A 25,473-nucleotide genomic window follows, 5' to 3' on the forward strand; every position below is an offset into this window, starting at 1 on the left:
AGTGCTGAAGTCTTTTATATAAACAAGCTGTGCAGTGTGCCACACACCCCTCTCTTATTCCAATTCACCAGAGAAAATGGACCCTTTAGCTTTTCAGTCTGGGGGTCAAACACACTTGTATCTGGTGTTGGGAACACCAGGCCTCTTAGCATCCTTAATAGGGTCTCCAAAATGTTACTCTTGGAGCGGCTAGAATATCCACCAAGCTCAATAAAATAAAACGGTACTGATAGTGAAGTACTGTAAAAAAAATGTATTTGCACAATAACACAAATTCACTTAAAATATTCCAAGTAAAAACGGGCATGAAACAACCATGAGGCTCTTCCAGGTTCGCCGCAGCTCCATGTGCGTTCCACAGAGGGTGGAAGTGATGTCATTGGTTGCGGGACCGGAAATTACATCAACGCATTTCACCCCTCCTTCAGGGGTACATATCCTTGATGATGCCCTGGAGGAGGGGCGAAACAGGTTGACGTAAATGGTTTGTCTCATCCCTGTAACTGTAACAGACTTACTGACCAGCTCACAAGGTGAAAATAGAGGGAAGAAAGCCTGAAAAAGAAAATGAATGCAGACACCACACCACTAAGAATATTTAGGCTGTAATATTATAAAAGTTTGCTTTTGGGTTTAATACAGCTATAGATGTTTGATCAGCAGTGTGAATACAGAGACATCAAGTAAAATTTCTACTTTAAGTTATGCGTTTTAATGCCGTAAAGGAACAGAGATCTCATTGGTGGTCGCTAGCTATAATAACCAAAGTTAGTTATTCTTTAGCCATAATAACCGAGGCAGGTTGCCAACAGGTCCACTAGTTGCTGTAGATAAAAATACCAAAAACAAGAAATCCAAAACCATTTTTCAAATTTCAATTTTAATAAAATGATATTCCTTTAGTGTAGAATTCAAAAAATGAAAACTTTGGACTAAAAACCCAAAAAGATATTTTGAATTGGTAAGACTGAATAAGTTAAATAAGAAACTGTAAAGTAAAGAAGAGAGGAATGTAATGAGTAAGAATGTCTAGAATTTCCAAATAAGCAGTTTACCAAGGAAAGGGTCCTCTCTGCTCAAACCAAAAAAGAAAGGGTGAGGACCAGTGGGCCGTGGCTGCAGCAGATACAGCAATGTTCTCATTTAGCCTGATATTACATTCCAGAGCTTTTATATGGAGAACAAACAAGAGGAGAGCAACATCCTTCTCAACTTGGATGTCTCAACCACCACTGCAGATGGAGAGGAAGAAATAAAGAGCTTATTGTGTATGCAGATGTAGTTAATAAAACAGCACTCCAGAACAATTTTGTCTAAGGACTGATATGTTTAACCCTACAAAAGGCCGCTATGCCGACATAAATGTGGTATTTCTAAACTGTTAAAAAGCTGCTGAATTATTCTGCAAATATTGCCAGCTGTTTGTGTTTCCAGGACAAAGCTCCCTTGATCGGGACTAACGATGTAGCCAATAGCTTGGCAGCTATCTCTGCGCCAACACTGATGAGATAAATTGGCCTCTAACAAGTCCACACTGTAACATCTTGTCTCTCCTTTAAGATGACATGATTGCATGACTGCCAAACATGTCTGCGGAGAGAGGAGAGGCCTGGAAAATACCATTATTTAGCTGAATACTAAACATTTCCTTAAAAAAACAGACTTATAAGAATTCATTAGAATTGGAATATTTTAGAAAAAGAGCACTGCTTTCACTATTCTAACCTATTACTGTAGACCATAAAAAATGTATAGTGGCTTATATACTATATATATATTTTTTTTTGTTATGTTCAAGACTAAAATATATTAATATAAATATGCTGTAGTCTTCTGTTCAGCCAGAAAGTGGAGCTATAGCCTCCTTTTCACATCATAAGCTCAATTATTTTTGTATGTGCTAAAAAATTCAATTCAATCAGACAAAGGAATCTAAAAAGCAAGCTGATTTTCTGTTCTGCACTGGGAGCGCTTTGTCATGTTTCAACTATTACTGGTAATTACATCAGTAAACTAAAATAAAATTTACCCAAAAGGCCAGTCCTACATAATTCCCCCACACAAGATTATAGCACAGATCTCCACTGCTCTACTACAACAGTTACAAGGAGCTCAAATCCGCTTATCTCAAGGCAAGAAGGTACCCCCAGGCCGTCTATTTGTGGCCCCGGGACTAAGGAAGCAGTACTTCTCTGGGCGCACTATGGAGTACTTTCTGGGCATCCAGGCATTACCATCACCCTCAAGTCCTTGCAACGTCATGTTTGGTGGCCGGGAATGAGAAAGGATACAATAGACACCTGTCCAACTTGTGCTGCCAATAAAGTACCTCACACATTACCCCCTGGATTACTTCAGCCACTAAGCAAAGATACTGGTGCCTAGCAGGCTATTTAAACCAGAGTCTTGCATCAGATCTTCGCTGAAAGGCCTTTCAGCTTGAACTCCTGTTATCCTTGATCCTGAAGCTGCTTGACCAAGCTTTATTCTGACCTGCTTCTAGATTACTGTTGCCTGTCTTTGTTTTCTACCTACCATTGTTACTAACCTCAACCTAGATTCTTGACCATAATTTTGCCTAGCACTTCGATACCTCACTGACCGCACATTACTGACGTCTGCTCATCCCCGACCTTGATTCTACTTGTAACAGGGTGCCTTTCTGCTCGACTGTTACCAAACTAAGCACACAACATGGATCTGCTCTCTATTGGGCTTAGTGAATTCTGGGTACCCCACCTCCCTGTGTTTCTACTCACTGGACACCAGTGCTCCCAGTGCAGTTCAACTCTTCATTTCCAGCTTCCTGGTATTTGTGCACTTCCATTGCCCTAGCAGCCCCTGCTCCAACTTCCAGAAGTTCTTGAACTGGAATACTGCAAGAGGCCATTCTCATCACCTCAAGCATCTTATAAAGGTATGCAAACTTTCTCTGCTAGATTAGCATTCATTTATATGGGTTTACCTATAGCATCTCCACACATATGCATGTCCAGAAGTTTACAGACCTTCCAACTACAATTTTCAACAGCTTTATGTCTCTCTATTCACCTCAAGAATAAAGCACTGCTATGTGCAAAGGATGTAAATAATGATGATTATATTTATTTGAATTTGGATAATCTGGATTACCTCAATTCTCCTGAAAAAGCAGACAGTGAAACTCATTGAGAATGCAAACATCTCTTGTTTGCTGTTGTGCAGTGGAGTGGAGTGGGCTGAGCTGAGCAATGCAATGAATGTAATATAGCTGGCATACTGTACTTGAATGTATCTATACATTTTGTTCTCAAATATTGTCATATAGAGGTGGTGAATTAGAGGTATACCCCTGAATTACAGGTTTAGCCACATAAATTGTCTGTGTACACATTATTTGTAACATTTGTATTAAATAAAATTGATTATGTAGCTTGTTTTATAAACTGACTTATGTTTTCTATATGGCACCTCAAAAGTCTGAATGTTACTAGGAGGGGAATGTTCTCTATATATCAGGTATGTGGTACCCCGGTCACCCATCACACTTAAATTAGGTGTAATTCTTTGCAACGTGAATGTCCATCACATTCACTAAGGTAAGTGAAAATTCCCTTGCAAAGTAAAGCACTTTGCAAAAGTGAACATGTTCTACTCATTTAGTAAACCAACCCCAACAGAATTTTTTTACAGTGGCCATAATAATAACCTAAACAAATCATTGCCGTTTTTAAATTGAGGAGGGACTGTTTAATGAGGAACTGTATTACATTGTCCTTTTCACCATCTAGAGAACCAGGGGAACCTGGAAAAAAAAACTAGAGCTCTTCTATTTCATTTGTATTTCTGTCCTCAGATGCACACAGCTGTACCACTTAACACAGCCATGTTTGTCAGGACAGGAGAGCTGATTTTGTTCCACTGCAGGTAAATAGCAATGTAAGGTCCTATCCTTTCTCCAAACTGTGACTGGAGAGAGAAAGGAGAAACAGCAGAATGATGAGATCATCTCTTTGTCACTCTTAAGACTTGGAGAAGCTATGAAACGTACTTCACATTTCAGAACAAGTCCAATTGAATCTGACTAACTACTACTTGCTATACCAAAACCTGGATAAATTAGAACCTTCACAGTTATACTGCATTGGGTGCTTCCTTTTTGTCTGGGCTAATTCAGTGACTTTACAAATAAATCATATACATACTTCATTTTTTTTATTCAGGTAATAAAAGCAGGCAGAAGCCTGGTTTTGCAGCCTTGTAAAGAGAAGGTATGACTCCTTTAGGTCTCATGCACACAGGCATATGCACTTATGCTCAAAATATGGATTTTGTCTGCCAGAACTTGGCAGAAAATTGCCTCTGACGTTGAAAAAATGCCTCTGACGTTGCTTATGTACGCGTGTTTATGCATGAACGGCATTGAACATAAATACATTCCACTGGCCATAATATTTTGGTAATTGGAATACATTTGTGCACATATGCACGTTTATGTATGCTTATGTGTGTGCGCCCATAAATTATACTCAAAAACTCCTCTCCAAACACACCCGTGGTGAGATTTTTCTTCTGTCTGTAAACACTTCTTTTAAAATATGTCTATAAACATCTGAGCGCATGGCAACATAGGCTAGCATGGAGTTTTCTTTAGAGGCGTTAAAAAGAAAAACCCCACTGAATGCCTGTATAGGCGATGTTTTTTAGGCCCCGTGTGCATGAGCCTTTATACAGCCTCCAGATTTGTATACAATTGTCAGGACATATCAGGGCCAATAATATTTTTAAATATTCATTACTGCCAACCAAAAAAAAAACCATCTTCAGCATTCAGTAAATAATTATTACACACGTCTCACAAGTGCTTGGTCCTTATTAAAACTGTGTCTTGTCATTAGAAAGGTAGAAAATGCCCTGTCACATCCCATTAGGAGTATCATGTATTAATACACACATAATAGGAATGGATACAGTGTTGGTATACATGTCAGTGCACTCTGCTCTGTTGTGACATAGCACAGTAAGGCATAAACACATCCAGAGTAATCAGCCACGTTCATTTGGCACTTGTGAATGCATTATGTGCCAGAACACCAGATTGAGAACTGTTTTCTACCTGATGTCAGGAACTATCTGCCCAGCCCACTATGGTATATATGAAATTCATTTTTGATGTTCCTTTTATTTCTTAAAAAAACATGTAATTGCAAACTTTCCCTTCTAAGGTGTAATGAAAAGTAAGCTACTTTGTTATCTCTATTAACAGTGAAGAAATGTAGCCCTAGGTTCAGCTTCCTATACATAAATACATGTAAATGTTTCTCTTTTATTGCTTGAGATCAAAGAACAGACAGTGGGGAAGTTACATTGGCAGGGGAGAGGCAGTAGCACATTTCAGAGTAACCCTAGAGACGTATTCCTACCCAAGAGACATAAAGATGCACAGATGCTGATATTCACCTGGAAGTGTAAGAAACGCCATAGTGCTGCCTTAAAGCAGACTTTGCACTAATAGACAAGGTCATCCTTTTACATTGTTCTTCTTCCCCATCTAAAATCCCTTGAATAATGCTGTAAAAACCAAATACATGGGCAAAAAAGAAAGTTTACTACTGGACCCTGGCTTCTGCCCATGATGGAAGGAAGACAGGAAAGATCCCTAGTGGCACACATCCATAGAGTCCTATGGTGGTATGAGAGAGAGAGACAACCTAAGCCTGGGCTCCCGCCAGACCATGCCCACGTTGTTTCTATGGTTGTTTCTCTCTCTCTCATACCACCTTAGGACTCCATGGATATGCGCCACCAGGAATCTTTCCACTAAACAAATCGTGGGTCTCAGTGAGTTCTTCCCATGGTGCCTAGGAAAATACGGTATGATGTCAGCATCCTTCCAGGGAGATCCATGGGATGCTAGGGATTCCAAATCTCACATGAATATGCTCCTGCACTGTCCTAGAGTTTCTCAATAGAAAGAGACAATGTAATCCTGGGCTTCCTGGCGGAAGCCCAGGCTGAGGTTGTCTCTCTTCCATACCACCATAGAACTCCATGGAAGTGTGGCACTAGGAATATTTGTTCTCTTCCTTCCAGTGACTACAGGAGCTGGGACCAGCTCCATCCCTTCCTGGCACTCCTGCAGTGGATGCAGCATCATCCACACTACTCCCCATAGTGATAGATCCTCAGCGGCACACTAAACAAACTGTGGGTCAAAGTGAGTTCTGCCCATGGTGCCTAGGCAAATAAAATATGATGTCAGCATTCTTTCAAGGAAATCTGTGGGATTCTAAGGATTGCAAATCTTACACGCAGATGCTCCTGCACTGTCCTGGAATCTTCTCTTGAGATTTGAGATAATCAGTGTTGCCAGAATCTTGTTGCAAGAATCGAAAAGTCCCCCTCTCCAGCGTGGTAAGGTAAGTACATTCTATTCTAAGGTGTATTGATTGTACAGCACTAACTTGCAGATTTTGGATGGGGGTGGGGACACTTCATAATTTGGGATGGGCTGCATGTATGAGTCGAGCGTACGTTTGACTTGAACATTGGGTTTTTATGTATTTGCTGAACACCCGGGGCACTCGGCGACAAGTTCGCCCGCTGATGAGCGCCCCATAATGCACTGCATGACTGCAGTGCATTAAAGCGGAGTTCCACTCAAAAGTGGAACTTCCGCTTTAAGTGGTCCCGAATCCCTGACATGCCACATCTGGCATGTAACTTTTATTTTGGGGGGGGGGGGGAGCAGGTACCTAGTTTTGACAGGTACCAGCTCCCACTTCCACTCGGGTCAGTTGTCCTCTCCGCCTCCCTCCCTGCCTTCCTCTCCCTCCCTCCCTGCAACCTTCAGGGACTCGCATGACTCGCGTGACTCGCGCATGCACAGTGCGCACCTGGCTATGAAGCCGCAAGCTGTCACAGCCGGGTGCCCATACTAGAGATGCCGGCACCATGGGGAGAAGACGGATCCCCCCGGCCGCATCTCTGGACCGAGGGACAGGTTTATATGTGTTTATTAAAATTAAGCAGCTACACTTTTTGTTTGACCTGCATGCTTTGGCCAATCACAGCAAAATGTCCTGTCAGAGCCATGATTGGCCAAAGGCAGGGTGCCTTTAATCAATCATAGCTCAGGGGCTAAGTCCACGCCCCACATTATATAAGGCTGCTGCTTAAACGGCAGCTGTATATAATGTGTGATAATAGAGGTTAGGCAGGTAGTTAGTGGATAGTGTGTTGATTTAGTTTAATGCAGTCAGTGTAGCGTTCAGGTTATACCCCACTTTAAAAAAATATATATATTTTGTAGTCCTGGGTCCCCTCTCAGTGTGCCCCAAGTTTTTTGTCCCCATCACTTATAGTTTGTGAGCAGTGCCATGCCAAGCTGACCAAGATTTCCTATAGACGCCAATGTTAGACAGGAAGCAGTGCCATCCCAAGCTGACCAATTTTTCCTATAGATGCCAATGAGCACTGAAAGCTGAAAATTGGTCTAGGCAGGAAGGGGGTGAAAATGCCCTGTGTTTAGGTAGTTAAGGGGAAACCTATGACAGAATTAAAAAAAAAAAAACAGCAAGGGGTCCCCCCAAAATCTATACCAGGCCCTTTGGGTCTGGTATAGATTTAAAGAGGAACTCTACGGCAAAATTTAAAAAAACAATGGCATGGGGTCCCCCCTGCAAAAATACTTACCAGGCCCTTTGGGTCTGGTACAGATTTTAAGGGGAATTCCACGACAAAATAAAAAAAAATGCCTGGGGTTCCCCCCCAAAAAACCATACTAGACCCTAATCTGAGCATGCAGCCTGGCAGGCCAGGATAAGGGGGGATGAGTGAGCGCCCCCCTCCTGAACCATACCAGGCCGCTTGCCCTCAACATGGGAAGGGTGCATTGGGGTGCCCCCCAAAGCAACTTGTCCCCATGTTGTTGGGGACAAGAGCCTCTTCCCAATAACCCTGGGCTGTGGTTGTTGGGGTCTGATTCTGATAAGCCCCCTTTAACCAGATCCTGGCCCCCCTCCCTATGTGAATGGGTATCGGTTACATCATACCCCTACGTGTTCACCAAAAAAGTGTACAAAAAAATAAACATAAAAAGGCAGTTTTTAACAAGTCCTTTTTTCAAAAAATAAAAATAGTGTCCCTCGATGTAAATCCATCGTCAATCATGACGCTCACCGCTCCCGAAAAATAGAAAAAAATTCAAAGACGCTTCTTCTGAGGCTTCCCGCCAAATGATGCTCTTGAGCTTTGACAGCTGTTCTATAGGTAAGGGGTGGGGCCACCTGGCTATATCACCCGATGGCACCGCCCCTTATGACATAACATGATGTCATGTGACATCAGACGGGGCAATGCCACCAGGTAACGCAACCGGGTGGCCCCGCCCGTTGCCTATAAAAGAGCTGTCAAAGCTCAAGAGCGTCACTAGGCGGGTAGCCTCTGAAGAGGCGAAGCATCTTTTAATTTTTTCTATTTTTTGGGAGCAGCGGGCGTCGTGATTGATAATGGATTTACATTGAGGGACACAATTTTTTTATTTTTATTTTTGAATAAAGGACTTGCCAAAAACTGTCTTTTGTGTTTAGTTTTTTTGTACACTTTTTTGGTGAATGGGTAGGGGTACAATGTACAGATGTGCTACTTTACAGGCACATTAGGACACCAACCAGGCACGATAAGCATTATTAAATTACTGCTCCTGTAAAATTACTGCTCCTGTAAAAATTATCGTTTTAATTTTTTTTTTTTTTGCATTGATACAAGGCAGTACCCAGGTCCCCATACACTTTTTATGGCAATAACTTGCATATAAGCCTTTAAATTGAAGACTTTTGATTTTTCATGTTCGTGTCCCATAGACTTTATTAGAGTTTGCATGTTCGCTAGAACTTTTTCCCTGTTCGAGATGTTCTGGTGCAAACTGTACCGAGGGGGTGTTCGGCCCATCACTATTTGTAATAAGTGGATCTTGCCTTTTAGCCGTGCCAGTTGAAAATGGTGGCATTATATTTATACTATATTTTTTATTAAACAAGGGGTAGTTTGTTATTTTTTTTGTTTTGTTTTTTTGTAGAGCAAAACAAAAATTTAATCATCAATATTTAACCTTTAAAGAAAATCTGTTAAGAGCAAGGATGACAATATCCACTGCTTACTTCTCTTTTTGAAAATTTCAATCGCCTAAATGGCATGCTGACCCTCTGACTTCGATACTTCATCACTGACCTATAACATGTATGCAGATAAGGAGTTCAAACTCTCCTTTGATTTTCTCTAATGGCAGACTTAGTGAAAGTACAGGGCCGGTACATCAACAAAAGAGCGAAAAGCCTCTTTTTTCAGGAGTACAGCATGGGAAATCTCCTTAGTCCTATCTTAACAAGTTTACTTTGAAGAGGTTTTCAATAAAACTCAAACTGGAGACAATATTATAATGATGTAGATACAAGAAGAGTTTTTTTTTTTTTCCTGTAAGGCCTGCATGTTGTTGTTGTCAGTGGACCATTGAGAACCAATTATATGTTCCTGGAAAAGACTGTACTATAGAGTTACCAAGTAAGACCACTGGTGACATGTGAGAATATAGTTCTAGAAACCTCAAAACTAGGGAACTGCTGTATGTGTGTGTATGGGTATGGGGTTAGGTAGTTGGGGGGCAATAAACCATTTTGTGCTCCTAATAAACCTTCCATATTTGTCTGCCTCTCCCAACTGTGAGATTTTAATAATGGTGATGATGTCATCCATTCATTTGCATTTCGCTCTCTGAGATTCTATGAGCCTTTCTTTGGCTTTTTAAAAAGGGATGAAAAATTGGCATATTAATCCTTGGTGCTTTTACCTTTAAAAAGGTTGTGTCTTGAAACTTGGGGTAGTCACCCCTGACTCCACTGATTTGCCCAGATTCTGGATTTTGTAACATGAGACAAAGGATGCTGATATTCTCCATTTGCAAATGATAATCTTCAACCAAGACACTTAAAAGTGTGGCATCACCACTTAAAACAACACATGTAATTACCAAATATAATAAGGTTGATTAGATAACACGGAAGCCAAAGTCTTAGCATATACTGTAGCTTTAATTTTTTAGATAAAAAAAAAAAATCCTTCTGCAGTAAAATACTTATTCGCTGACGGTAAACAAATCCATTTGCAATATCCTTTTCCTATTCATTAAAAAGCATGTGATCATCGTCTAGTCTTACAGATTTATGGCAATTGCTACTATTTTTATTTTGGACGTTTCTTCATCCCTACAGAATGGACAAACAAGTTTTCCTAATCACAATAGGACATGGCTTGTAGGTAAGATATATGTCGAAAGCGTATTCCATTTCTCCAGCTGTCTCACATCCAACTGAGTTTGGCACTCAGCAGTTGCTTCTGATTTGGAAGAGGTTTCACATGGGCTAAAATTCCAGCCATACTAAGAGGACACTAGACTAAGCAGCTGGGAGGACAAGGATAGTAAGACGTGCTTAGCAACTTTGTTTAGTCTAGCAGGTACAGTATCCCCTTATGAAAGCAATGTTTGTTTATACATTATATAAACTATGACTTTTACATAATCTCAATAATAGACTGATAGATATCCATAAAGATTATACTTATACAGTATATATATATAAATATATATATATAATATATATATAAAGAGAGAGAGAGCGAGAGCGAGAGAGAGAGATATAAAATATGATTTTCATTTATAAGCATTTGCTGCCCAACTCTTCTTATTTTTTTTTTATCTTTCTAACCCTGAACCAATAGTAGTTATTCATAATTATATTTGATATCAATATTGAAAACATGTATAATAAAAAAAATATGAAACAATACTTATCATCGCCATTTAATAAATTTTGGTTCCTAAATTATTATTAATTCTTAAGATAAGATACTACTTATTTATCTAGTAAATGTATTATTCCCGTATGTTAAAAAAATAAACATCAATGGTAAAAATATTACTGGAAAAATAAAATTCAAAAACACCTAATACATTATCATTTAGGAACTATTTACATAAATGGCAGATCAACAGATATGGTAAGTTCTTTATATATTATATAATTTATTTAAAGTACTTAGAAATTGCTTGAAAGACTATTATGTAAAACTGTATCTGAACGGATCTGTGTTTTAGACAAATGTTTATTTAGACAACCTCCACCCTACCTTCAAAACTATATGCAAAATCAAGTTTTAGAATGGGCAGACGTAAAGTTGTCAAATATTTTAAGTTAATACACATGATCATAGGTGTAAGAGAAATGGTTGATATTTCATATGGCCATTTTTATAAATATTTTGAAAAAAAAAAAAAAAAAAATGCAAGCACACAGTAGAATAATATGGAATAGTAAGAAAAGAAGGAAAGAAAACCATTATGTCCTCATGTTTGTTAAACTATAAAAAAAAACCTGTAAAGCAACAACAAAAACAGCATAACAACATAGAATAAAAAGTTACTATAATACTCTGTAAAAAAAATAATAATTGAGATTGCTGGTGTTTAAAAATAGTATACAATGTATGTAAGAGTGCATTGATAGCACAAAAAGAAATGGGGGAATAGGTTGAATTTACTGTATGAGTTTTTTAAATGCTATAATACTTAGTTACTTCAATTTTAAATATAATAACACAATAATCACATATATACAATTAGAAATAATGGCATGAATAAAGATGAAAACTGCATCTATAGTTATGTGAAACACTTTATTGAATGCATAAGATGTAACAATTAAGCGGAAAATGACAAACAGTTTGATACTTTCAGCTGTGTGCTAATTCTGCTTGTTGTACTCCATTTACTGCTAATTCCATATATATCCTGCTCTCCTGGAGTGGGGCATACATTGTAATTTAAAAAGAGACAAAACAGTACATTTTCAGTTGCAATGCATGCATTAGGAGTCCAAATCTGTTGTATCAAAAAACAGTATTTAATGATATTTAAATGAGATAACAATAGTTTTTTCTATTATATGGGCTCTTTGTTTATACAATTAAAAATAAAAAATACAATGTTTCTGAGTATACTTTGGTTTATCCCAATCTCTCTTGCTTCCCCTTTCTTTATATACTCTCTACATGTCCTTTGTTTCTCTGGAGCAGCACTCTCCTGTCTGTAGCAGAATCTCTACCACACTCAACTGGACTCAACGTTTATGTTTTCTCAATAAAGTTTTATTTGAAACACCATCACTTCTTAAAACAAATCTGGAATCCCAGTAAGTACTAAATCACCTAGTCTATACTCTCTTTGAATCGTAACAACTTCCTTAATTCACATCACTATATCACCAGCATTTTCAAAGAATGATTCATTAATCTTTCTAGCCTTCCCCTCCTACAAAAAAAGAAAAATATTTCCAACTGCTTTTCTGTTGGAGTTGATCCTAGCACCCATTTTTGACTGGACATATACTTTAAGTGAATATAAATGCACAGAAAGGTCATTCAGTGGTTACTCATTAATGTTTGACCATTTTCAGGTCCTATTAATTAGTCCTTTAATTACACATCGAGATATGGTAATATGAAAAATTAGATATAAATACTAAAATATAAAAGTACCATCCTGAATAAATCAGGTCAGACAGATGCATAACAATTAACCACAATACTCATTTCCGCTGTAGAACATTTGAAAAAATAGAATATTTTATGTCCAGTATGAAATATAGAAATTATATTTATTTTGTTTCGTTTTCAGTTACAAAGCTTTTTGCTAGTGTATTTTTGCATCTTCTTAAATATATGTAATATAATGAGAACCAACTGTACAATGAAAACTCCAAAAAGATTTAAGCATATATCAACTCAAGTTCATAAGCAACAGTATTAATAAAATAGCAGTTATCTTTAAATATGTTTACATGCTCAGAAAAACTGTTAACTGTAAGACAATGTGTTTAAAAAAAATTCCAAGATGTTAATCTGAAGCTGAGCTCCTTTTAGATAGTGTATTCTTCACCGGTCTCTTCTATGTAAATACATGTGTATAAGCATGAATTTATGTTTTCACATAAAAGCTTTTTGGTTGATTAAATGGCCCTTTGTTGTCTTTGGGATGTGCTGTTCTACCTGTTTAAAACATTCTCAGTAAAATGTATAAAAAAATTGCAAAACGTTTGTAAGTGAAAGTCCCAACACAGAGGTTTCCAAACTGCAGCCCAAGGGCCAAATGTGGACCTTTGTATGCTTTTATCTGGCCCTTGGGGCACTGTTTCATCCACTGTTACCAACGATAGGACATAATTTCCCTTACTGACACCAGTGAAGGGACAAAAATTCCTACCAATTAAACCAACAATGAGGCACTATTCTTCCAATGACACCAACAATGGGGCCTAATTTCTTCCAATAATACCAACAATGGGGCCAAATGAAATCAATGATGGGGCACAATTCATCTCAGTGACACCAGCTATGGGGCCCAATTATTCCCACTAAAAAAAACAATGGAGAAATTATTTTTTCCCACTGACGTTGGGACCTTTTCTACTCCCAATGGCCGCAGTCCAGCCCCCCTAAAGTCTGAAGTAAACAGTAAACAGACAGTAAACTGGCCCTATGTTTTTTAAAGTTTGGTGATCCCTGTCCTAACAGATCAAAAATAGTTTGCAATTTCCAGCATTCTGAGACATGATGCATTTCACCACTTTTTGTACCTCTTACGGAGAGAAGATTTTTCAATCAATAGGCAGACTGGGTCCGTTTTAAACGTCTGCTCAAACCTGCGTATTTTGCATGAAATATTGACTTACAAATTCTTTATAGAATCCTGACTTTTACAAACCCAAATTCTACTTGGATTTATAAGCTTTTATCAGAATAACTCCCTAGTTTGTGTTTTGATATTTATTACATTACTATTTTATCAGTGTATTAGGGCTATAGTAACAAAATAAAATTAAAACAGCTTTAGTTAGTCAACTTTTGATACATTCACTCAGCCTAAATAAGCTCATGGACTGGTAGCCCAGTTTCAAGCTAATAAGAACACAGATTTATAATACAAGTCTATGTTACATAGACATTTTTTACCTAGGAACATTAGTTAAAATTTAAAAATGTTATGTTTTCTATAGATATTTTTTTCTTTAACAATATTTGTATACTGTAATATAAACAATAAAGAAAAAAAAACATTACATAGAACAGTTTTAATAGACTCTGTAATAAGTTACTAGAAAAGTAGATGATAAAAGTTCTTTTTATGTTGTCAAACTCACAAGTGAAACGAGATTTTAGAATACAGTATACAGTATAATAATAGTAGTGGACATCCCCTATGGCTGGTGAATAGTGAGTTACATTTTCGACAACTGGTCTAAGTAATAAGACGTCTTCCTCCTCTAGTTCGAGATCTTCGTGGCAGAGATGAACTATTGGAATTGCTTGACTGTGTTGGAGTGGAGGATTGAGAAGATGTGTTTTTGGAAAGTTCAAGTTCTTTGAGTTGGATAAGACGCTGGAACGTGGAAGCAATTTGATAATTTGTTTTCACCAATTCTGCATTCATAGCAGCAGTTTGCCTGGCCAAGGTAAGCATGCCTTGGGAGAGAGTCAGAATGCTTTTGTGGACTTTGGTTAGTGCACCAGTAACCGAGTCCATCTTTTTTTCTATCCTCTGTAATCCATGTCTTAAAACATGGCACTGTTGCTTTTGGTTATGCATGATTTGCCTTTCTTGGTCCCGAAATAACTCATGGACTTTATAGATGGGCTCCTGCAGACCTTTTTTATTTTGGTGGGCCCTGGATTCATCCTGTTGCCTCATGGATATATCATCTTGTTCAGAGGTCAAGGGAATCTTTACTGTTTCAGTGACAGAAGAGTTTTGTTCATTTTGATTCCGAGTGGATTCGTTCAATTCCTTTTTCTTTTCTGCAGATAAAGCAAACAAAGGACAAATGTTAATTTTTGATCATTATTGATAACAAGCAAAATTGTAAATGAAATATATGAAAAACAATGCAAAAAAAAAAATGCAAAACTGAAAGGGTTACAATCAAATAACTACACCAACTAGAATGACTATAATATATTTATATATTGGTATTTTATTGTGGGATATAAACACAAATTAAGCATTGACTATGATTTGTGGCTGAAAGTGATAACCATACACTGTATTGACATATCATGATGTGATACAACTAAAAGACGCATGAATGGTGATTATGACAGTAAATTGATAAACATTGTTCCTTACCATTAAGTGTGGCCAGGTCATGTTCTGCTGTATCCACACTTTCAAATCTGCTCTTCAGCATCACGTCCACCTGCCTCCCAAAGAGCGTCAGCTGCATGAATGTTAATGGAATCCCTCCTGTGGCCCCGGCATGCCTTTCCCTCTCTATATGTATGTCTCTCTCCGGGGGTCTGACTGCATGTGAGTAATTGCTGTTGTTCTTTACTAAGAGATACTTCCAGTGAACTAATCCCCATGTATGGGAAAATATTCCTGTTTCAATGTCATGTGATCATAAAATCCTGTTGGAGATATTGTTTACAAAAGAGCAATAAGACAGCAACATCCATGTGTTCTGTATGGCTCATATGTGAAAAAAAAATCTATGAGCTAAGAATTATTTGTACATTTGAGGTACATTTAGAAACTGTCTCTCACTGGATATCCTTTTTTAGTGTCTAATGGAAAAGTTAGTGATCATCAATAGCTACCCTTCACAGATTTACACAACCCTACCATCACAGCCAGCCTGGTGACCTGCCTTTTCTGTCCTGCAGTTAAGCAACACATGTCTTTCCTTTCCTTAGCCTCTGATTGGACAATTAAGGGTCAACAATAGGTGAAAAAGGTCATCTCTCCACTCCCTCCTCACCACACCTAAATGGCCTCAAGTACTGCCCTTCGTCCACCCAGTCTAAATGCTGCTTTACACAGATGATAGGAGTGAAATTCTATTTTTTAATGCATGTTACAAATAATGTACATATTATTATTAATAATACTGTTATTATTATACAGGATTTATATAGTACCAACAGTTTGTGCAGCACTTTACAATATAAAACGGAGACAGTACAGTTGCAATACAGTTCAATACTTTATATATATAATTTATATTCTAAAAGGAAGGGGGAAGTGGTACAAAAGGCAATAGTTGTAGAAGATAAGCTGATGGAGATGGTCGAAATACGGTTTTTAGGTGAAGGCAGAGTAGGCTTCCTTGAATAGATGAGTTTTAAGGGATTGCCTATAGACAGATTGGGTATTAAACTGGACAGATTGGGATAAGGAGTTCTAGAGCATTGGAGAGGTTCTGGAGAAGTCCTGGTGTGAGCCCAGGAGGAGATGATGAGGTAGCTAGAGAGTAGGAGATCTGAGGAAAAGCCGAATGGACGATTTGAGTGATATGTCTAAATGAGGTTGGTGATGTAGCTGAGGGCAGTGTATTAGTGTATGTATTAATAAATGTATATAAATTAAAGTAATAATGTATGTATTCATAAATAAATGCATAACTGCATTCGTTGGTGGCCTAAAATTCAGCTTTAAGAAAAAATATATTAGAATTTTTTATCACACACATCTAATGCCAAGTGACTTTCTAATACTTTTGCTTTTTTAGACATTAGCACCTGTATTAGGCATCCCTAAAGACTGCCCAGGCAGAGATACTAAGTAAGTTAAATGTAGACAATATGGTAAAAGAAAAAAAAGTAAACATTTTTTAAGATCAGAGATCCAAAACGACTCTGCGAACAAAAATGCTTTTATGCTTTTGCTCTAAAATTTACATACTATCTAGTGAGGTAATATGTACAGACAATTATACAAGACATGTATTATAATCAGTACATAATGCAACAAACATGAATGGCAGTAAAATGTGTTACACCATTATAGAAGAACTCATATTGAGCAAAACTGCCTGCTTATGGCCAATAATTTCAAATTAAAACTTTAATTTTTTGGGGGGCATTTTCTTTTTTGATCTTTAATGTCATTAAAAGTATTTTTACTAAATAATTAGTAATGATTAAATAAATATTTATAAACAGTTTATACAGGGTGCAGGCGGTTCGAAGAAAAATAATAGGAAAGTCTGGCATTTAAGGGTAACTCCGCTTTTGTGGGGAAAAAAATAAATGTAAGAAATAATATATATATATATATATATGTGTATCTATCTATCAAAATAAATAAATAAATATATAAATATATATCTATATATATATATATATATATATATATATATATATATATATAGATATATATTTATATAGAGATAGGTATATATATATATATATATATATATATATATATATATATATATATATATATATATATATATATATATATATATATATGTATATATGTGTGTGTATATATATATATATATATATACAAGTCAGGGTTTGGGCATCCTCGCATCCTTGCATCCTCTGCAACAAACATTTCAGTTTTTGTGGAATACTCCCAAAATGTAATCATGTCTGTCAAGCAAACAGCTATTTCTTCAGAATAAAAAAAGGTAGGAATCTGCAACAAAGTTTACTAAAGTCCCTGCAATGCACATTGATCACCCAGAGGTGAATGTTTTTTTTTTTTTTTTCAACAAAAGTGGAACAATTCTTTAACTTAACACTTAGGGGGTCATTTATAAAGAATGTGCACAGCCATTCACTGAGTAAATGTGTACTTAGTTCATTAGTTCTGTGGGAATGGGGCAAAAATGATGTAAATCATTGATTTAAAATGGAAAATATCACATTTGGCCAGTAAATGGGGCTAAGTATCATAGGAAGTCACATCTAGTGGGTAAATATGGTCTTTTCCATTTAAAATCAATACTTTACATTCAAACACCACGTGATATAACTTTTTTACCTTTTTATAGCATATTAACTTATGTCCCGATCTGTTGTCACTGGATTTTATTGACAGCAGCAAGAGCCAATGGCTCCCACTGCTCCGATCCAGTCCAGTGAGGAGGGAAAGAGAGAGAGCAGTACCACCTCATGCACAGCCCTGGACCGATATCGGGATCAGGTAAGAACTGGGGGGGGGGGGCGGGGTAGCTGCCTGTAAAGGGAGGCAGAGGTGAAAAAAAATCCTTTAGAACAACTAAGTTAACAATCTCTAATTGTTTATTAAATCAAAGTTGTGGGCTTATTTACTAAAGGAATTGAGACTGTTCACTTAGCAACATTTAGTCAAAGTTAATTTACTTTATGTGAAGCTGTGTTAATTTCATTAACAATAATATACACACAAAATTACTTTTTTCCTAATTTTTCTTGCACATGATTGGCAAGAAGAAGTTCACTTTGCAGGGGAAGATGAAATTTGCAAGAGATTTTTTCCCAGAGCTTGGTGAATGTGAGTACACTCTATTGGCTTCCATCATCCAATCATGTGAAAGAAAATGTTGTTTTTTATTTTCCTTGCATGCAATTGGGTATTTTTTGCAAAGCAAAACCTTGCCCCATTCACTAAGTTCTGGGGCAAATTCTATTGCAAAGTGCCACCTCCCTTGCAAATTGAAAAGCCTAATTGCCTTTTGCAAATCAACCCCAATGTACACACCTTCACCTTATTTACTAAACTAACAATTTCTTTGCTAAGTGAACAGCCTCTACCTCTTTAGTAAATCAGTCCCACTGAGCGCTGTTCTATATGGCTCAGACCCTCAGTTCTACTCATTTGCCAGCTACTAACACCCTGCAGCCTGCCTCTGTACCAAGCAAGAATGTAATATGCTTTGCAATCCACAGGGTATTTTTTTTTATTACATACTTATAATTATATATAATTATGGATAATTAAGGAGGCTCCATTATGTATATTCAAATCCCTTCTGGTGCTCTCAAATAACCACACTTGGGATTAGCTAACTGGTCTAAGCTTGTCAGTCTTATTTATATTCTCATTTTGTGGTCTTATTTTTTTTAGGTGATAATAAAGCCATGGATTGCGTAACCTGAACAACAACCGACAAATCATCATCTAAAACATGGGCACCATTAAGATAAAAATTTAAGAAAATAAAAAAGTAATCAGGCAGCTTAGGTCATAGGAATAACCCTGTTAATCAGACACTTAAAATGCATTGCCTAGGTTGCTACATGTGATTTGGAAGTCTGCATTGCTGGTCTGTAGAGCATCCCAGGTAATAGGATGCCACAACCTGCTGCATCTAGAAGAGTACTTTGGACAGCCACAGGAGGAGTGCTCTACCTGTTTACTTTATACCACTGGTAAAAATGGGCTCTCTTAATGTACCATCTCCATTTTCTGTAGGCTACTGACAGGTTCGCTGTTCCACTTTACATGTGAATACATTTTATGGATTGTCCCTTCTCATGAACCCATTTTTTTCTTTTTTTAATTCGACCAAGTCTGCTTTTTTTTTTTTTTGTTTCAGTACTGACCCTGCCTTAAGAAGCTGCAAGACATGCGGATATCCGAAATGTCTAGCTTATACTTTACTCCTGGCTCAAAGTTGGATCAGGAAGACTGAACTGCTGGCTTGAACTCACTTTACTATTAGCATTGTAAGTGTAACATTTTAGATTTGAATAAAAGTGTTGAATGATCTTACACTATGTGGAGCTTTTTACATTTCTGGGTTTATCTATGAGGTTACCATTTGGTTATTGATGTGTGGAGACTTAAGAGGATACTGGATCTCTTGAAGGCCCCCCGGCTGGGTATTGAGCCACAAATGTTATTAACCTCTTAAAACCGAGTCAATACGAACTGGTAAGAGGCCATTTTAGCCTTTGGTGGTGGTGGCGGTGTTATCAGAGCTTACCTATGGTGACGGAGAGTGGTGTTCACCACATCAATGATTCCCTAATACTTCACCTATTGACTGTTTTCTTTATGGGCATTTATTATTAGCGCAACTTATACTTTTCTTATATTATCTCACAAAATAGTTGTAGCTCACTTTGATTTATTGATATTTGCACTAGCGTGGTATTTGTCCTCTTTTATAACTAATTGTTATAGGACCATTTTAAATGCCAAAATTCCTAGGATGCTTTTCAATGTATCAAATACATTGCAATAAAAACAGAGTTTTAAAAATAAAAAAAAAAAAACTTTTATTCTTAAAACCTAGTTAATGAGGTGAACAGATTTTGCATTTAGTTCTGTGATTACATTAAATGAAGAAGTACCTTTTTTTTTTTATATTTGCATTTCGTTTTAACAAAATACTTTTTTATTTTTGTTAATCAGCTTTAAATAATTTATTCTGTGTCTTGATTGCACTTTTTTTGCCATACATATGGCAATGACATTTGAAACCCCCATTCCAGCTCACCATATGTAGCATAGAGTAAATAAACCAAGCGGTTAGAACAATCTTTCAAGCTTCGAGCATGTGGATGCGGATGGTACATTACAAGACTGTGCTAAATTATTTGCCACGGTAAACATACACATAATTAACAACTGCTCAGAACAGATGCAAATTATTGGTGGTCGGGATTGAAAATGTTTCTTTTTTTTCCATTAAAAAGCACATATTTCAAATAACTGGAAAGCAAGTACGATGTTACAGTTGAATCATGGCATCAATAGCTCAAAATGTTCTCAGGTCATCTAGGGTGTCAGGACATTTATAAAGATTTTGCTGTAAGACACTTTCCATCAGTCTCTCTTGGCTGGACTCAACAAACACCATGTAAATCTGCTTGGAAGAAGAATTTTATCATAAGAACAGTAATTTTCATTCATCATTCTACCTGCATAAATCTAGAAAGCAAATGGAGACTGGGGCAAATATCTTTTCCTGTTGATAGAGTGTTAGAGCTCATCAAATTAAATGTGAACAAGCTATGATCCTAAATTTAAACTGCCATTAATCCAGAAAGACGTCTTTAATTCTTGGCACACAAGCATCAATGATGCATGTATAGTCCATTTTGTTCTGTTAGATATACCATTGGGATTGTTTTATTATATCTGTATGAAATAACATAACTATCCATTAGGCATAGTGGCTAATTGGATAGCACTCTGGCCTTGCAGCACTGGGGTCCTTAGTTCAAACTCCAACCAGGAAATAACCTTCAGGGAGTTTGAATCTTCTTCCTGTGCTTGTCTGGGGTTCCTCCTTCTTTGGATACTCCAAAGACATGCTGGTAGTTTATTTGACTCCTGTCTAAATTGACCTAAATATGTGTGAGTATGCATTTAAAGTAGGGGCCTTAGCTCATAAGCTCATGAAGGGCAGGCACTGCTGTGGATGTATGAGATGTAAAGTGCTGCATACATTGTCTGCTCTATATAAATACCTTAAATAAATAAGCTCATCTAATGATCCTGACAGAAATCGTGTGAGCTGGTAACTTCCTGTCATCAGCTACATTGTTGTACTTATTTCTGAGGACTAAAGAAGCATGACCCTCTATGTTATAAAGGAATAGCAGAGGGTCTGTAGTCCTATTTTGTGTCCTGATAAAGAAGTGTGAGTGAGCATTGTCAAACTTGGACTGGAAGTGTGTTACTGATAGATGTATTACTTTACTGGTAGAATCACCACTTTACTAGTAAAATTATCACGTTACTGGTGCAATCACTACTTTACTGGTGGAATCATTACTTTACTAGTAAAATCATCACTTTACTGATAGATGTATCACTTTATTGGTAGAATCACCACTTCACTAGTAGAATCATCACTTTACTGGTAGAATCACCACTTCACTAGTAGAATCCCCACTTCACGAGTAAAATCATCACTTTACTGGTGGAATTACCACTTTACTGGTAGAGTTATCACTTTACTGGTAGAATCATCACCTTACAGGTAGAATCATCACTTTAGTGGCTGAATCACCACTTTACTGGTAGATGTATTACTTTACTCGTAGAATCATCACTTTACTGGTGGAATCACCATTTTACTGATAGAATCATCACTTTACTGGTGGAATCACCACTTTACTGGTGGTTTTATCACTTTACTGATAGAATCATCACTTTACTGGTGGAATCACCATATTACTGGTAGAATCATCCCTTTACTGGTGGAATCCCCACTTTACTGGTAGAATCATCACTTTACTGGTGGAATCTCCATTTTACTGGTAGAATTATCACTTTTATACATTATAAAAGGACCCTGTCCTTTGTCCGCTTACATTACCAAACAAAGGCATGAAATATTTCAGGCTACCGGTAACACCCTCCCACAGAAATCCCCCACCCCCCTTTAAATAATCACTTGCATGAAAAAAAAACTCTATGTCCATTTACTCACCTAAATCAATGGCCACATAATTTTCAAGTCTTTCCTTTTGGGTCTCCATGTTTTGCCCAGAGATGCATTTTTAAAAACAGCAGAAAGACACTTCAAATTATAATTAACTTTTAAAAAAATTAATGTACTCCCCTTGAAAATGTCTAACTGTGCTTTTTCACAAGAAGGACAGAGCCATCTTTGTTCAGGCATCATCTAGGCATCATCAGCACCCATTTCATAATTTGAGATGCTGGCTCAAAGATGCACAAAATCAGAGCACGAGGAAGGCCATGTAAGTGATTCATTTACTAAAGGCAAATAGACTGTGCACTTTGCAAAGTGCAATTGCGCTCTGCAAGTGCAGTTGCTCCAGAGCTTAGTAAATAGGGTAAAACTTCACTTTGCAATAAATACCCAATCACGTGCAATGAGAATAAAAAATAAATAAACTGTATTTTTGCATGATTGGTTTTGCAAATGGAATTCATTGATTACTTTTTAATGTTAAAAATGCAGTTTTAAATTGTACTGTTGCTGTATAATGTGACATATTTGGAATTTATTTAAACAGGCATATAAACCTACTCAGAGGCCCACTTTGAGAGTAGGCAAAGATACCAAACTATTCTGGTTGTTTGGGTTAGGAAATTAGTAAATGTGCCATTCTTCTCAGCTCTAGATACATTATTGTCAATATGTTAAATGCAGAGATCAATACAGTTCTGTCATTAGACACTCTATAGAAAATTGTTGTATTGCCTAGCGTTTTTCTTTAAAGTTCCAATTAGAAGGTGAGATTGGCAGTAGAGGGTTTGAATGTTTTATTTTTACACATGTGTTCTTTTACAGTTCTTATAACAAATTCTGCAAAATATCTCTGTGAGAGTCTGCTGTAATGGACCGTGAATAAGTGGGATTGGGTGTGGACCTATGGGCATGCTGTGCATTAAAACTAGCACAGATGTGAGAGCCAAGAGTTTACTATACTTTTTATTCATGTATATGAGATATTCTTCAAAACCAGCCTGGACACCCCTATGTGAATGTGTAAATCATCTGGAAAAGGTCTCAATGTGCTTAGAGACATTTTTCTGCTTATGAAATGTAAGTCACTTCTCAATAAAATGTATATAAAAATTCCCCCTGGAACGTTATGATCTATACTAGTAGGAGTGCTTTACTAAATAGCTTGATTTAGGTAATATATTTAAAGCAAAACTCTAGTTTGGTGTACAGATCTGATATAGAGGACTATATGCAGAGCTTAAACTGGACAGTACAGTCCACCAATGGGCCTGAAAGACCATTAAGAGATCACTGTTATCTGAGTAAGGCTCGGTTCACACTACTGTGACCTGAATGTTGTGCGACTTACTGTGCGGGTTTGCCAGGCGACTTCCTGGAGACTTGATGCGACTTGAGTACTACTTTGATGCGACTTGATGTGACTTTGAAGCGAGGAAGGGGCTACACCTCAGGGAATGCCTGTGTAATCTTCCTGTAATGTCGGATTCAAATCACATCAATATAGATGAGGAATCTGACACGGAGGTGACTTCCATTAAACTCTATGGGTCGGATAGAAGTCCCCTTGAAGTAGTACAGAAACCTTTTTCAAAAGTCGGAATAACTTTTGAAATACTAATCATTGAAAAACATGGGATTTCACATGTAATGCGACTTTGGGTTTTTTGACCTCCCTGGCGGTATGATTATGTCAGGAATTACATACCAAAAGCTGTACAATTGTTTTCATGGAAATTTGGTGTATTATAGGCCTACAATTCTTAGTAATTACTGACTTAAACCTGACCAAAACAAGACTCTAGTAGACATCCCAGATGTGATAAATTTGAAACACAAACGCGTGAATTATAATCGAATCAATAATATTACTTTATTATTTAATATATAATATATATAATAAAATTATATTATTGATTAAATTATAATTCATGCATTATATATTATATATAGATATATGTGTGTGTGTATATATATATATATATATATATACATATATGTATATATAATATATAACGCATGAATTATAATTGAATCAATAATATAATTTTATATATATATATATATGTGTGTGTGCATATATATATATATATATATATATATATACACATATATATATATATATATATATATATATATATATATATATATATATACCGGTATATGCATATATATATATGCATATATATATGCATATATATATATATATATATATATATATATATATATATATTATAAAATGTGTTTTGTGCAACGTTTTTTTTTTTTTTAATTTCCCTCCCTAGTTCCGCTCCCATGCAGCATTGCTGCTGCAGGGAATGGAACTAGGAAGTCATCACACCGACGGAGGACGGAGGAGCGGCGGGACTCTCAGCTGGCGATCTCAGCAATGAGAGATCATCGCTGGATCGCCAGGAGAAGGTAAGAGAACACCGCTGTGCTCTCTGCACATCCACCCGAGCGTGACTCGGGGTTACCGCTCCTGATAGAAAAAATCAACCCCGAGTCACGCTCGGGATTGCCGCCAAGGTGGTTAAAAGTCGGATCCCAAGTCACGGTAGTGTGAACCGAGTCATAGCGAAGAGTCTTGTGACTCCTTTAAGAAGGAAGAAAGAAATTTAAACACATAAATGTTGTGATTTTTTGCTCCCTACTCCCCAACCCTTTCACCACAGGGTAAAGTTACCACCTAACTAGTCTTAAAAATGCTCCCTCCCCTCCTAACAATTATGCTTATGAACCCATGAAAGATGTAGAAAGCAGCAGCTGCAGGAGAGAGGAGGGAGCACCAACAACAGGTGGGCCTTAGGTGCCAATGGGTGACGTCACTGCTCTGAGGTATTCCTAGTCATTGTCCAGCTCTCTCTCCTCTCCCCTGCAACCACCACTGACTGATTCAGGGGATCATGTGACCAGACGGTAGCAGCCCACACAGGTTAGCCAGCTTAGGTGTCAGAAACAGGGAGGGATCATTTTAGGACAAGTTAGGTGGTAGCCTGGAATTGTACAATAAATGTTCAGGGTCAAAGGGGTCTAGGAGGAGCTGAAGAGGCAATAATATCTAATTTATCCCTACTCTGGCCAGGTGCCGGTGCTCCCAGCTGAGGATGGTCCCTTGCTGTCACTACATTCAATGCAGGGCTATTAACCATGTATTGTACGTTGAGGAGGCAGGACACTGCTGGAGAGAGGAAATAGTTTTTTTTTTAGGCAGGCCATAGAC

General features: G+C 37.3%; 2 protein-coding genes across 3 annotated transcripts in view; both read right to left on the minus strand.

Annotated features, from left to right (window-relative positions):
* Positions 1–25,473, minus strand: part of EPHA3 (EPH receptor A3) — a 499,175-nt gene that overhangs the window by 208,068 nt on the left and 265,634 nt on the right. The gene's annotated exons all lie outside the window — the stretch shown is intronic.
* LOC309546618 (uncharacterized protein) lies at positions 14,143–15,275 on the minus strand (the record flags this gene model as incomplete). The annotated part of the gene is made up of 2 exons (XM_082246357.1): positions 14,143–14,886; positions 15,215–15,275. The coding sequence occupies 2 exons, from the start codon at positions 15,273–15,275 to the stop codon at positions 14,330–14,332; spliced, it is 618 nt and encodes a 205-aa protein (XP_082102483.1). The 3' UTR covers positions 14,143–14,329.

Source organism: Pelophylax lessonae, assembly GCF_965119305.1.
Source record: "Pelophylax lessonae genome assembly, chromosome: 2".
Lineage (NCBI taxonomy): Eukaryota > Metazoa > Chordata > Amphibia > Anura > Ranidae > Pelophylax > Pelophylax lessonae.